The sequence below is a fragment of the Geotrypetes seraphini genome, chromosome 8 (genome assembly GCF_902459505.1).
Source record: "Geotrypetes seraphini chromosome 8, aGeoSer1.1, whole genome shotgun sequence".
NCBI lineage: Eukaryota > Metazoa > Chordata > Amphibia > Gymnophiona > Dermophiidae > Geotrypetes > Geotrypetes seraphini.
The window spans coordinates 136135359-136149745 of record NC_047091.1 but is presented as its reverse complement, the minus strand read 5'-3'; the positions used below and the strand labels follow the sequence as shown (position 1 = coordinate 136149745).

General features: G+C 40.8%; 1 protein-coding gene across 2 annotated transcripts in view; it reads right to left on the bottom strand.

Annotated features, from left to right (window-relative positions):
• The window catches only part of LOC117365401 (septin-2A), a 117536-nt gene that overhangs the window by 91235 nt on the left and 11914 nt on the right, over nt 1-14387 (bottom strand). For both annotated transcript variants that reach the window (XM_033955800.1, XM_033955801.1), the window contains exons 2-5: nt 10600-10651; nt 10177-10276; nt 3368-3454; nt 2284-2407 (exon numbers count right to left, since the gene is read on the bottom strand). In XM_033955800.1, the coding sequence (XP_033811691.1) occupies nt 2284-2407; nt 3368-3454; nt 10177-10276; nt 10600-10626 (338 nt within the window). In that variant the 5' untranslated portion in view covers nt 10627-10651. The remainder of the gene's footprint in view (nt 1-2283; nt 2408-3367; nt 3455-10176; nt 10277-10599; nt 10652-14387) is intronic.

The following is a 14387-nucleotide window of genomic DNA, read 5'->3' as shown; positions in this document are numbered from 1 at the left end:
CAAGCCATTGAATTAAATTTGTTTCACTGAAAAAAGGTAATGCTACTCACACATGCTAATTATTCAGTCACATATTTATAAGCAAGAGTTACTAACACATGCTAATGTTAATATTTAAATCTCTCATTAATTTTTCAAAAAAGTATTTTACAAACATTCAAATGAGTTTTTGTTGTGTACAAACTTAAAAGCCCACAAAAACTTCCTCCCCGGCCCTACACATTACGTTCCCAATTTGCCTCCAAGCAGAACTAATAAAGATATGAAACCTAGTTTATTGGAGAGCAAAAATGTCTACCCAGCAAGTCATTCACAGATGGGAGACATGGACTCTTATGATCCCCGCATACTCTCAGAGAAAAAACCCCCCAAAAAACTTTAGAACCATAAAACATCTATACTCCATAACCTCCCCTCCTTCCTTTTAAAAGTTCTTACAAAGATGATGTGGATGGGAAAAAAAAAAAATCCAACTGACCTCTGGGTGTTGTTCAAAGCACATTCAACACTTGACTATGTTATTTGTGGGAAAGTGACTGTAAAGTAAGGGTCCCATATTAGCATGAAATTTTTCTCCCATTTATAAATGACTCTAGCATCCCCGGCCTCCCAACCCATCAATTTGTGAACACTTGCCCTCCACGTCAAATAGGAGGGAGGCAGTGTGGTTGTCCACACCTTCAGTATAGTTTTCTATCCTAGTAAACGCGGCTTCTGCACCCAGATTTTTTATCCCTTCCCTGCAATCCCATAAGATCCCAGTAGATCTAGTAGCAGAGCCTCAGGAGAAAAAGTCTATGATTGTCCCAATAACCTCCTCATATATGTACATGTCTTCTACCAAAAAGGTTTGGTTTTTGGGCATGTCCAGAATGCATGTAGAAAAGAGGCACTCTCTAAACTGCATTTTAGGCAGACGTGTGTCTGTAAATACCCCATTTTATGCAACTAGCAGGAAGTCATATACACTCTAAGAAATACTCAAACTGCATTCTCACAAATAAGCATTCTGGACTACTGTGGAAATTTTCTTAATACTTGCCCTATATCCCAGTTTGACACTGACAGTCCTAGATCTTGCTCCCAGCGCTGTTATCACAACATCAGATCTATTGAGGGAACGATTCAGGAGAAAGAAGTGGAATCGCTTAATAAAAGGTTGAAGATTTGGTAGTAAGAAAACTCAAGAAATAGTACATTATCTTATATTAAAAAACGCTCTACTGAAAGAGAGGAGAGGCCAAAACCAAAATATTACTCTCCCAGCCATAAACACTGCTCCAGGATTAACAAGGGAGAGATACTTTGGCCACAAAAAAGTTTAACCCAATTGAGCAATGCAGAATCAAACCAGGGGAAACTAGAATTTTAAACTCATCGATTCAATGTGAAGTACTATTCCACAACACAGCAAAATCTGAGTGTCACCAGGCGCTCTACCACTCCTCTGAACACCCCCCACCATCCTATAGCTACAGCCAGGAAAAAATAATAATTCAAAAAAATTCACGTAGGCCTGTAACAAAGATCTTAACAGAATAAACAAATTGATTCAGCACACAATCAACAGGAAAGCCTCTTTATAACACAATGCTGCAGCCCAAGAGCTCTTGCTGTGACTAGACTGAAGAAGGAAGCTGAAACCAGCATGAAGCAGTAAGCAGGCACAATTATAACTTCATGTACACATGCAGAGAGCACTCTGCCAATATACACCCTTAACCATACTTCTTTGGACAACACAATCCTGCTGGGCCCTTTTTTCTGGTCTCCCAACATATTTTCACCTTAAGCATGGTACTAAAGCAGCACTTTATCAAGGGAGGATCAAGGTGCTTGTTTTTCCTTAGGTTTGCTCTGGGTGCTACGATCTCAACTGCTCACATACCCACTGCTGAGTTCCATAAAGTAGCAGCTCAATAAAAAAAGAGGAGGGAGAAGAAAAAAAAAATAAAAAAATAGAGCATTAGGGCAAGGCAAGGAAATGAACATTTCAGACGCATTTTGAATCACACAATCCCTCGCAGTCAGGGTGAACTGCTGCTTTAGGACATAACTGGGTACTGTGATTTAAAGACCTCACCACTAACTTTGAACTTGTTTTGCTAAGTTTAGTACCACATTTTGAGAACTACAACAAAGATATAACCACACATACATAACCAATTCCAGAGTCCCTAAGAACAATCCAAGGTACAAAGTCCAAATAGAATTCCCTTTCACATTCAAAGTTTGGAACCAGCAATGCAGCAATTTATTCTGCTCCTTTTCATATCAACTTACCAGTCCTGGCTGTTGATGGCATCACCATAGCCTGGTGTATCAACCACAGTTAATCGGAGCTTGACACCCCGTTCTTCTATCTCCACTGTAGATGCTTCAATCTGTACCGTTCTCTCTATTTTTTCTATTTAGAGAAAAAGGGATTCAAGAAATGTAAAGCTCAACCCCTCTATCAACACCAAACACACATCTACTTATAAACAACAGAAAGCCTGTTAGCAACTACTTCATGGCCCTTGGAATCCAAACCCATTAATAAGGAAGAATGTTCCTCTCTCCTCAAGCTTCAAGCAACTAATACTAAACAAGTGAACACCAATTGTACTTAAAGCGTTATTTCCAAATGGAAGGATCTTATAATTTTAGATTTGTTTTTTTTAAAAAGTGATAAATAACAAAGTTATCCAGAACTTCTTATCTCTATTTCTGTTGGTTGTATCTTTGTTTTCCTAAGATTTTATGTTTATTATGACCAACTTTAATATTAATCCTCTCACCTTAGATCAATCTTTAGATCAGTCCTTCACAAACTTTTTCTTTTGCCTGTGACCCCATTTTACAGTATGAAACAATCCCATGACACCAGCTCTTTCTCTCACTTCATGACAACCCCTAACATTAGTAATAATGCCCTGCAAGCCTCACATCTCATCAAGCCTATATAGGTCAAGTTATAGCACCCTCTTGGCCTGCATGGGACAATGATGCCAGTCTCCTGGGGATATTTTGCCACTATACTCACAACCCATTTGGGATCACAGCTCACAGTTTAAGAACTACTGTCCCTTTGTGTAGGAATGCAGGATAGTGGAGGCAATAGAGGTAGGTGGCAATTGGCATAGCAAAAACCCATGTTTACTAAAATTAATAATGATGGAAGGAGATAGCAGTTTCAACATCAAAAAAACATTTCTTGACAGAACCACCAAAGAGAAAATAAAATGCTGACCCTTTCACTGTTTTTGACAGGATATTGGCATTGGTATTAATCTTCAGGTGCGACTAACAGTATCACAGACCATCACATCCTAACATTATAAAGAAAGAAGCTACTCAAAGCTAGCAGTGATTATGCTGTACTTACCAGCAGCCCCTGGAATGTAGCGCTCCGGGTAAAGATCAGTCAGAAAGAGACTATTAATTAAGGTTGATTTCCCGAGACCAGACTCACCTAAGGGAAAGGGGGGAGAATAAAGTAAAATTAGAAATATGAAGAACACATTTTTATATCTCCTTCCACATGCCAGAGATAAGTTTACTTGTATATTTGAAAAAAAAAGAGAAATAGCACAGTTACTTACTGTAACAGGTGTTATCCAGGAACAGAAAGCAGATATTCTCACATGTGGGTGAAGTCATCCACAGAGCCCCGGTACGGACACTTTAGAAGTGTATTGCCACTAAGATTTTTAGAAAGTTTGCGAGTGTCTTCCCACTAGACGTAGGCTCGCGGTACCTCAGTTCTGTAAGCAAGCTAAGAAGCCAACCAGGGAAGGAGGGTGGGTTGTGAGAATATCTTCCTGCTGTCCCAGGATAACACCTGTTACAGTAAGTAACGCTGCTTTATCCCAGGACAAGCAGGTAGTATATTCTCACATGCGAGACTCCCTACCTTACTAGAATGGGATGGAGGGAGTGTTGGCCATTAAGAAAATTAATTTTGCACAAAGTGACAGTCCCATCTGGAAAAAGATTCCAGACAGTAGTGAGATGTGAAAGTATAAGCTGAGGACCAAGTAGCAGCTTTATAGATTTCATCAATAGGAGTGGAACAAAGGAAAGCAACCAAAGCTGCCATAGGTCGGACTTTATGTGCTGTGACACGACTCCCCAGTTGCAGCTCAGCCTGAGCATAACAGAAGGCACTACAAGCTGACAACCAGTTAGAAATAGTTCTCTTGGCCTGACTTGTTAGGGTCAAAAAAGAAGAACAATTGAGGAGACATTCTGTGAGACTGAGTCCTTTGCAAATAGTAAGCCAAAGCTCATTTGCAGTCCGAAGTATGAAGAGCCGTTTCTTCAGGATGAGAGTGAGGCTTGGGAAAGAACACTGGTAGTACAATTGATTGGGATGAAATTTAGTGACTACTTTTGGAAGAAACTTTGGATGTGTACGGAGTACTACTTTGTCATGGTGGAAGACTATGAACGGTGAGTCCGCCACCAATGCTTGGAGCTCGCTCACTCAATGAGCAGAGGTAAGCGAAATAAGAAAAAACACTTTCCAAGTGAGACATTTAAGATAAGCTGAAGACATTGGTTCAAAAGGCGGCTTCATGAGTTTGGAGAGAACCACATTCAGATCCCAAACCACTGGAGGCAGTTTGAGAGGTGGTTTGATATTGAAAAGTCCTTTCATAAGTGAGCAGCGAGAGGGTTACCCTCTACTGGTCTGTGAAAAGTATTAATAGCATCAAGATGAACTGTAATAGAAGTGGCCTTAAGGCCTGAGTTGGATAAATGTAGAAAGTAATCCAGTACCGAAGACATAGAGGTGAATGAAGGATCATGATGATGAAGAGTACACCAGGTGGAAAACCGTGTCCATTTTTGTTGGTAGCACTGCTGAGTGGATGGTTTTCTTGACGCTTCCAAGATAAGTCTGACAGGTACCAATCTGTCAGGTGTAAAGACTGAAGATGCAGAAGAGATCCTTGACTTTGCATGAGAAGAGGGATTGGTTCCCTGATACTGAGCTGAAGTAGAAGGGAGTACCAGGGTTGCCTGGGACACCGAGAAGCTATGAGGATCATGGTGGCCAACTCTTGTTTGAGTTTAACAAACATCTTGAGAATGAGAGGAATTGGATGAAATGCATAGAGGAACTTGTATATCCAGTCCAGGAGAAAAGCATCTGCCTCCAGACTTTGAAGAGAGTACTGTCTGGAGCAAAATTGAGGCAGCTTGTGATTGAGAGGAGACACAACAGGTCTATCTGAGGAGTCCCCCAGAGAGAGAATTTTTGATGTAAAATTGCAGAGCTGAGCATTCACTCATGAGGCTGGAGAAACCCGCTGAGCTTGTCTGCAAGTGTGTGCTTTTCTCCTTGAATTGAAATCATTTTGAGAAATATGTTGCGAGCATTGCCCAGTGCCAAATCTTCTGACAGAGAATGAGAGAACCTGTTAATCCTTGCTTGTTTATGTAATGCATTGCCACCTGATTGTCTGTACATATCAGGAGAACATGATTGGTTACAATGTGCTGAAAAGTCTTGAGAGCATTGCGTATGGCTCTGAGCTCCAAGAGATTGATATGGAGCTGCTGTTCCTGAGGAGACCAGTGACCCTGCATAGAAAGATCATCCAGATGAGCTCCCCAAGCATAGTTGGATGAGTCTGTGGTTAGAATTTTCTGATGTGGAGGAGTATGAAACAACTCTCTGGAGAAATTTGACGAATTCATCCACCATGCAGAGATTGATGAAAAGAAGATGAGAGTGTAATCTGCTGAGACAATGGGTCGAAAGCTTGAGACCATTGGGATGTGAGAGACCATAGAGGAGTCCTGAGATGAAGTCTCGCAAAAGGAGTAACGTGAACCGTGGAGGCAATGTGGCCCAGTAGCACCATCATCCATCTGGCCATGATTGATGGAAGGTGACAAACCTGGGTGCAAAGGTGAATCAAATTGTCTTGTCTTTGCTGAGGGAGAAACGCTCGAGATGAACGGTGTCGAGCAGAGTTCCTATAAACTGCAGAGTCTGAAAGGGCTGAAGTTGAGATTTGGGAAAATTGACTTCAAACCCCAACTGCTGAAGCAAGAGAATTGTGTATTGTGTGGCTGCAAACACTCCTTGAGACTTAGCGTCTTATCAACCAATCATCAAGATAAGGAAACACTTGAAGACTTTGGGCTTGTAATGCCACTGCTACTACTACCAAGCACTTGGTGAATACTCTTAGAGGATGCAAGGCCGAATGGTAGAACTTTGTAATGAAAATGGCGCTGCGCCACTTTAAACCTGAGATACTACCTGTAGGCCGGATAAACTGGAATGCGAGTATAGGTTTCTTTTAGATCCAGAGAGCATAGCCAGTCGTTCCAATTTAAGAGGGGATATAGAGTCACTAAAGACAACATGCAAAACTTCCTTTACCAGAAATTTGTTCAGGCTCCTGAGGTCTAAAATTGGATGTAGACCTCCCGTCTTCTTCGGGATAAGAAAATACCGGGAGTAAAACCCTGGATTCCTCTGAGAAGGTGGAATTTTTTCTATTGCATTCAGAAGCAGTAAAGATTCTATCTCCTGAAGCAGGAAGGACATCTGTTGATGGTTGAAAGAGGACTCTCTTGGAGGATGATCTGGAAATAAAGTATCGAAATGATCCCTCTCAAATTACTTTTAGAACCCAGGTCTGTTATTATTAATTCCCAGCGTGGATAATAAAACTGGAGTTGGCCTCCAATTGGCTGGGGAAGAGGCTGAGAAAGAGAAACAGCGGCTATGCTCTCCATGAATCAGTCAAAAAGACTGAGCAGGTTACTGAGAAACTGTTGAGACTTTTATGGACGCTGTTGCTTTTGCTTCTTCTGCCAAGGTATACGAGGTGCGGTAGGTTTTATTGGGTAATGCCTCTGGTAAGAGGAAGAAGGCTTGAAAGGTCTAGAGAGTGATGGAGGTTTAGACTTGGTTTTAACCAAAGCATCCCAATGTTTTGCATGGTCCGTGAGTTTTGTGTAGCATTTTCAATAGAGTCACCAAAAACCTCATCTTCCAAACAGGGAATATTAGCCAATCTGTCCTGAAGATTGATATCCATATCCGAGACTCTCAGCCATGTTAGACATCTCATCGCCAATGACATAGCCGAAGCTCTAAATGATAATTCAAAATCATCATAAGCAGATCTTGCTATATATCGTCTAGCAAGGGATAGCGTAAGGGAGATATCATGAAATTCCTGCAGATGTTGAGAAGGAATATATTTATCAAAATAAAGCAATTTTTTATTTTTTGTAACAAGGTGCTTTACATACATGCGATATAAAAATTGTAATTGAGGTCCCTGTTTGACAACATGGAATTCTGGTAAAGGTGATGTCCAAATTTGTCCATAGTGCGCCCTTCATGTCCTGGCGAGACTGAGGCGCAGACCTTTGATGGAAAAGATTTTTTTCAGAGTTGACTCCACAACCAGGGATTGGTGTTGAAGTTGTGGCTTAACAAAACCTGGAGAAGACAATTTTATACAGCGAATCAAGTTTTCTGGGAGCCACAGTAATGGTCAAGGGTATTTCCCAATTCTTGTGAAGAGTCTCTTTGAGAATATCATGCAATGGTATTTTGAGAAGTTCCTTAGGAGGCTCTTCATAATCTAAGGCCTCTAGATATTCAGTGCTGTAGGCAGAATCAGCTTCAAGTTTGACAGGCAAATCTTTGCCTGTCTTATAAATTTTGTAGAGATCCTTTCAGTAGGGGATCTTGTTTTAGGCGGGGATTTCTGAGGAGACTTGTCTGAAAGAGTATCATAATCCTCAGTTGCAGAAAGAGAAAAGTCACCATCCAAATCAGACTAAGTCAAAGTCATAATTAGTCTTTGATGAAGGTATGTGTCGAGAGGATCGATGCTTTCAACAACTCCGATACCAATCTGAAGACGAGGAAGATGAATGACGCGAAGCCCTCTTCTGTTTAGAAGTACATGATGAAGACCGGTGCTTTCTGGACTTCGAGTGTCGAGCTGAAGAAGAGGAGCATTGATGTCTCAATGTAGAGCTGGACCTCCAAAGAGATGATCGATGTTGAGGCATAGAGAAGCGCAACGGTGACCAGAGGAATATTCCTGTCGGTGTTGCACCGGAGAACCAGTTGCGGTACCACAGGACCTGGTGGCTGTATGCTCAAGCTGGACAGGTACCGAGGGAGTTGATGCTGGTGGATGTAGTTTGAAAATATCACCCAGCTCCCTTCTGAAAAATTCATTGAGCGTTTTACGGAAAGAAAGCACCGGCATCTGTGGCTTGTCTGCCGGTACCATTGGTGTCGCAGCTTGCCTCGGAGAGGGTGACCTCGATGAGATTGCACACCTCAAAGGAGACGCAAGCCACAAGAGAGAGCATTGCTGCTTGGTCGGCATCAAGGGACTCGATGCAAGAGTGACCTGTGACGTTGTTTGAGAAGCTGGCAGGTTCTTAGCTGGCATACCGGACATTGCAAGGTCTCCTGATTACCAATGCTGAAGTCTTCGACGTCAATGGTTGTGAAGTTTTATCAGAGTCCATGCCGGTCCCGAACAGTTTCTCCTGTTGAAGTTTACAGCTTTTTATTGAACGCTTCTGCAGTGTAGAACACCGAGCATAGGATTCCACACAGTGTTCAGGTCCAAGGTACTGTAAGCACCAACTATGCGGGTTGGTGACAGAATTAACCTTTGGCACCTGCAGCACTTTTTGAAGACTGTTAACAGTTAAACTCAATGGCTGAAGAAAAAAAAAACAAAACCTTGACAGGCAAAGCCCACAAGAGAAAAGGAGAAAAATAATTCTCACTTTTTTTTTTTTTTTTTTTTTTTTAAAAAGGAGAAAATATGAAAAAAATGTTAAAACTACAAAACGAAGCAGGAAGGCAGCACAAAATTTGAACAGAATTCAAAAAAAACAAGACTTCGCTCCACAGAAAAATAAGAACTGAGGTACTACAAGTCTACTTTGGGCAGGAAGGCACTGGACAATTGCAAACTTTCTAAAAATTTTAAAGTGGCAATGCAGTTTTAACATGTCCATACCAGGGCTCCATGAATGATGCTACCCACATGTGAGAATATGCTGCCTGCTTGTCCTGGGATAATAGATCTTACCTGCTAATTTTCTTTCCTTTAGCCCCAACAGATTAGTCCAGAAATTGCAGGTAATGCCCACCTACCAGCAAGTGGAGATGGAGCTCTGCCATAAAGGACCCTGTGCAACTGCTCCAAATGACTATTTCAATAACAAAGCAGTGGAACTTACAGGAAACATGAATGAACATCCCCTGCCTCCTTTATGAAGCATAGAAAATAGCATCAAACCAGACATATGTCTTTTAAGATCATCAAATAATCAAGGTTGCACCTCTGAATAGAGATGTGTTAAAAACAAATCATGGAAAACGTACAGTATGGAGTAAACAGAAAGGTACATTAGCACGTAGGATCTAATTTCTCCTATCTTGATGTCACCAACAGTCCAGAACTTGCAGGATGCAAAAAAGTCCTCAAATTGGGAGGGAGATAAACTCCTGCTAAAGAAACTGAAGTTTCAAAGGAAACTTCATTCCTAGCAGAAACATCTAATTAGAACGGTAGACTAGCTATGTAAGGTTTATTTTCCATTGCCAGTCATAGAATAGCTAGCAACTTTAGTCTTGCAGCTGGTTTATTGTGCAGACAGAGATCAGAGTGGAGAAACTTGTTATATTTATATTTATTAGGAATATTTGGCTGTAAGGGGGGAAATTAGATTCCAGCAAAATGTGTGTTGCGAGGGCTTGCCTCTCTTCCAGTTCTGTTTGGTAGGGAATTTAACTGACTCATTGAGAGACAAATCACTTCTCAGCAGAAGATGGGCTGGTCTCTTAACAGTAAAACAGCCTACCTGCAGTCCTCCATCCATGTACTCTTCTTGAAAGACCTAATCTTATTTTTAATTTTTTTAACTGGTTTTGCTGCATGATATGTAAACTGTAATTACTTAAACTGTGCCAACTCTACATCTGTATCACATATCAAAAGTCCTAGTTCCCATAATTTTATTGCGGTATTTTGAACTATTTAAAAAACTTCTGATAACAAAATCGTCTCCAACCTGGAAACGGAACATTACGGTAGTTCAGCTGATTTAAAAATATCTATTGATTAATCAGTTATTTTAAAACAACCTATCAGAAGGTATTCCAGAAAGAACAGTACCTACCCACTACCATGAGTGTAAATTCAAAGCCTTTTTTCACAGACTTCCTGTGCACCTGATTAGGCAGGTTAGCAAAGCCCACGTAGCCGGCTGAGTCAGAGAACTGGAAAGGAAAGCAAAAGAGTTCACAAATGAATAAGCTCAGCAGCAGGCATGAAATGGCCCTCCTTAGCATGTTCTTGTGTTTGATAATGACATGTAACTCAATCTATGAAGTGAACATCAGAAAAGCACATCAGTATACCACACAACCAGTACTGAATTACGTACAAGTACAGCATGATCCACTTACCACCCAAAGAGTTTCCAAAACCTTCAAAATTTCTTAAAAGGCTATAAACAATTATTCCCAAAAATTATTTCTTGTTCAAAGCTCAGAAATTCTTATTATTTAGATTTTGCAAAAGAATTTGTTTTTCTGCTTACCTTAACTTTTTCACCAGACTGAGACATAATGAGCCGATTTAAGCTTCAAACCCTGCAAAAACAAACCAACAAATAGAAATGTAAGCACAAAAATAAAAATCAAGGAAAGCGACAGAAGACAAGAAAGCAGAAAAGCAGAATTTTAAAAACTGGAAAAAAAGCAACGATTCAGTGAGAACTGCACCAAGTACAAAGGCCTGCAACAGGAGTTCTTATCCTGCACCCATTTAACTGATCAATGAAACCATCCACCTCCATTCTAAACCATGTGTCCACTAGTGACTACTGACAGCTACATACCGTATGTCAGTGTTCTTCAACCTTTTGACACCTATGGACCGGTGGAAATAAAATTATTTTGTGGACCGTCACCGGTCCGCGGACTGGCAGTTGAACACTGGGCTAAGTCGTGCCCATCTCCACTCATCTCCGCCCCATAAGAGAACTAATTGTAACACCATTTTTTCCATATATACACACAATATAATTGTATTAACATAATGGTTAACCACAAAATTAAAATACACAAAGCACACTGTATGCTTTTTAACATTCATTCCTACCAGAAAACAGATAATCCCATGCAAATGCAGGACCAAAAACTAAAAGTACTAATATTTACAAACAAACCCTAAAATGCAAGACTCTGCAAGCAGTACAATCCCAGAGGAAAAGAAACAAATGCATTTCTTCCTGAACAGACAAATCACACTAAATAAAAAAAATAAAAGCATTTCCCCTACCGTTGTTGTCTCTCTCCCTCCATGTGCCTTGCTTTCTGGCCTGCCCCCCGGTGTTATCTTTGTGCTGGTCTACTGTGCGATCAACGCAGCATCTTCGGGCCAGCTCCCTGAGTGCTGCATTGCACAAAGCTGTGGGCAGCGGCTCCTTGCGTGCGTCCCATGCCTTATCTGGAAGCCTTCCCTCTGACATTGCGATGTCAGAGAGAAGGCTTCCGGTTCAGGCGCAGGCCACGCATAGGAGTCTTTTCGTACGGCTTTGTGTATTGCAGCACTCAGGGAGCTGGCCCGAAGACGTCACGTTGATCGCACCATGAACCGGCGGCTGAAGAACGCTGTCTTGGGCCCGATGGATGTGCCGGCCCTGTGGACCGGCAGAAAATTTCTGCAGACTAGAACCATTCCATGGACCAGCGGTTGAAGAACACTGCCGTATGTCACCGTTATTCTCTAACAGTGCTAACATGTTACTAAAATTACAGTGACACAATTATACTACCAAGTCACACTTCAAAGCTACAATGCAACATAAATTGTACATAACTAAGAGTTTTAAGATTGTTTGAGCTTGGTCATTCCGGCTCTAATTGGCTCTAATTATTACATGCACATTAAAAAGGAAGTACACTTAATTCTTAGCCTGCTCTTTTTCCCCCAGAGCATGTCCTCCAGAGATAAAATAAAAGGAGGCATATGTGCTGTACTAGGGTGTTTGCTCTGCTCTCCCAGTTACAGAGATTAAAAAAAAAAATCCTCTCTCTCTATAAGTAGCTACAGCCCAGTCCAGACATTTAAAAACAGCTTCAGTTCTGTATAGCATCTGCACTGAAGCACAAGAATTATGAACAGCTAACCTAAGCATATGGCCACTGACAAAGACCCAGATCACCAAAGTATATCCGAATGATAAAACCATAAAGCAATACTGAAATGCATCAAGTTAACACTAAGGTTCAATTTTCACATAGTCAGCAGAATTTTACATAGAGCATGATCTGCTGAACACTGTTGGCAATCTCAATAATACTCCCTACAACCCTTAAACTCTAGCACTCAACTGACTCATTATAATATAGTCTAGAAAATGTTTCTAACAGGATTGACAACAGTGACTTTATAGAAAGTAGGTATAACGCAGTCAGAGCATGGTAAGCAGGAACTCAAGAGATGTCAAGTTACCCAGTTCCAAGCCAGAGATTTTGGAACAGTTCTTGATTTCTAACCATCCCATCCTGGTACATCACGAGTCTTAGTGCACTAATTTCAATGGGCAGGATCAGGCACCACAAATACCATATTGCTTTGAGACTCAAGTTCAAAACCAGAACTGGTTGACATCTTCAGCCTAGACCCAGATACTGTGAAATCTCCGGATACTGTATCCTGTTGTGATAACTCATATGCACCAGTATATTGCCTTGCAATGGCAGAAGGAAATAAATCCATTTATGCTAAAAAAAAAAAATAATAATAATAAAATAATAAAGTAAGTACCTATCTGTATTCAAAAATCTATGGCTCATTTATAATGTATATTGGACTTCTGCATAGCCCCTTCAGGATGCCCAATATTTCAGCAGCAAAAGGTAATAAGTTCCCTGCAGAGCTACCAAAACATGTTTTCCATGTTCCCACAAATCAGCCATAATGGATTTACTTCCTTCTGCCAATGCAGGGCAGGATAGGAGCCAATACATTGCTGCTCAGTCATTATGATACTATAGGTCTTACAACTATAATGGTCTGTTCATGAGTGTAATTAAGAATTTCTACATCCTTTATACCTGTCGGCTCAAAATTCCCTGTGACAGCTCCTCAAAGAGCCTTTTCTGAAATGAATTCCACAAGCAGCAGGAGAGCTGTGTACCATGCTGCAGAATGCCACTTCCTGCCATATTTCTCAGTAGGATGTTGTCAAATAAGACTGGAATTTAATTCTTTTCTTTATTGAAATCTTAAACCCTGTAAGAAAGTTATTAAAACCTATAAAGAGTAAAAGAAAAACAAAACACTTGCACACACTCGGAGGGATCAGCAGAAAATCTGTGAAAATCCATTGTGCCTGAACATTCATGTCTCTACAAAGTATTACCGTAACTGCTGACTGAGGCAGATGCTTGGGATGTTTTATACAGCAACTGGACTGCGGGTTGTAAAAAAATAAACTCATTCCCTTAACTAAAGGCACTCCTTCACAGCAGAAACTTACAGGGCATAAGTTCTAGAAGTCCTAAGAATTTAATGAGATTCCTAGAATAAATATTCTAAAAATATACTGCTAGTGTAGCTTTAATACTAAAACAAACAATTCATCAACCAGGTTAAAACATTCAGTAATAAAAGGACTAAAAAAGTACCCTTAAAAATAACATTTGTTCAAAGAAAATCACTAGCTGGTTAGAGATAATACACATGGAAGGCCATTTTCAATACGATGTCTAAGTCCGACTTTGGACATTTTGAGAAAAAAGTCCAAATATCAGGTAAAGAGGTCCGTTTTTGAAACTACAAGACATCTACCTATTTTTTTCGAAATGACCTATCTAGATGTTTTGGTCCTTAGTGTGCTTTTTGGGCCATTTTCAAATATGAAAACATCCAAATGCAAACCATCCAAAACCAAGCCATTTGGAGGTAGTTAGGGCCACCATCTATACTGGACTGGCCACACAAACAACATGCCAGCAGAGCAGTGGGGCACTGTTGTGAACTTCATATAAAGGGTGTCAGGTACACATCAGAACCCAGTTATATTATATGCTGTGCTCTCCAAAACACCCCCAAAACCTACTGACCCACCTGTCTACCACCCCAGTAGCCCTTATGGATCTAGGAGTTACCTATATGTAAGTACAATACATTTTTTGTGGGCTCACACTTTCTCCCACAAATGTGCAAGTTAGGATGGGTTATGGGACTGGGTCCCCTTCTCTGGAGTCAGTAACTGAACAAATTGCTGCTCCAACATGGTCTGGAGAGAAGCCTGCAATTGTGGATCCGAGTCTGAAACTGGACCACTTGCTAAGGCTAAAGGCTCCGAGGTGGCAG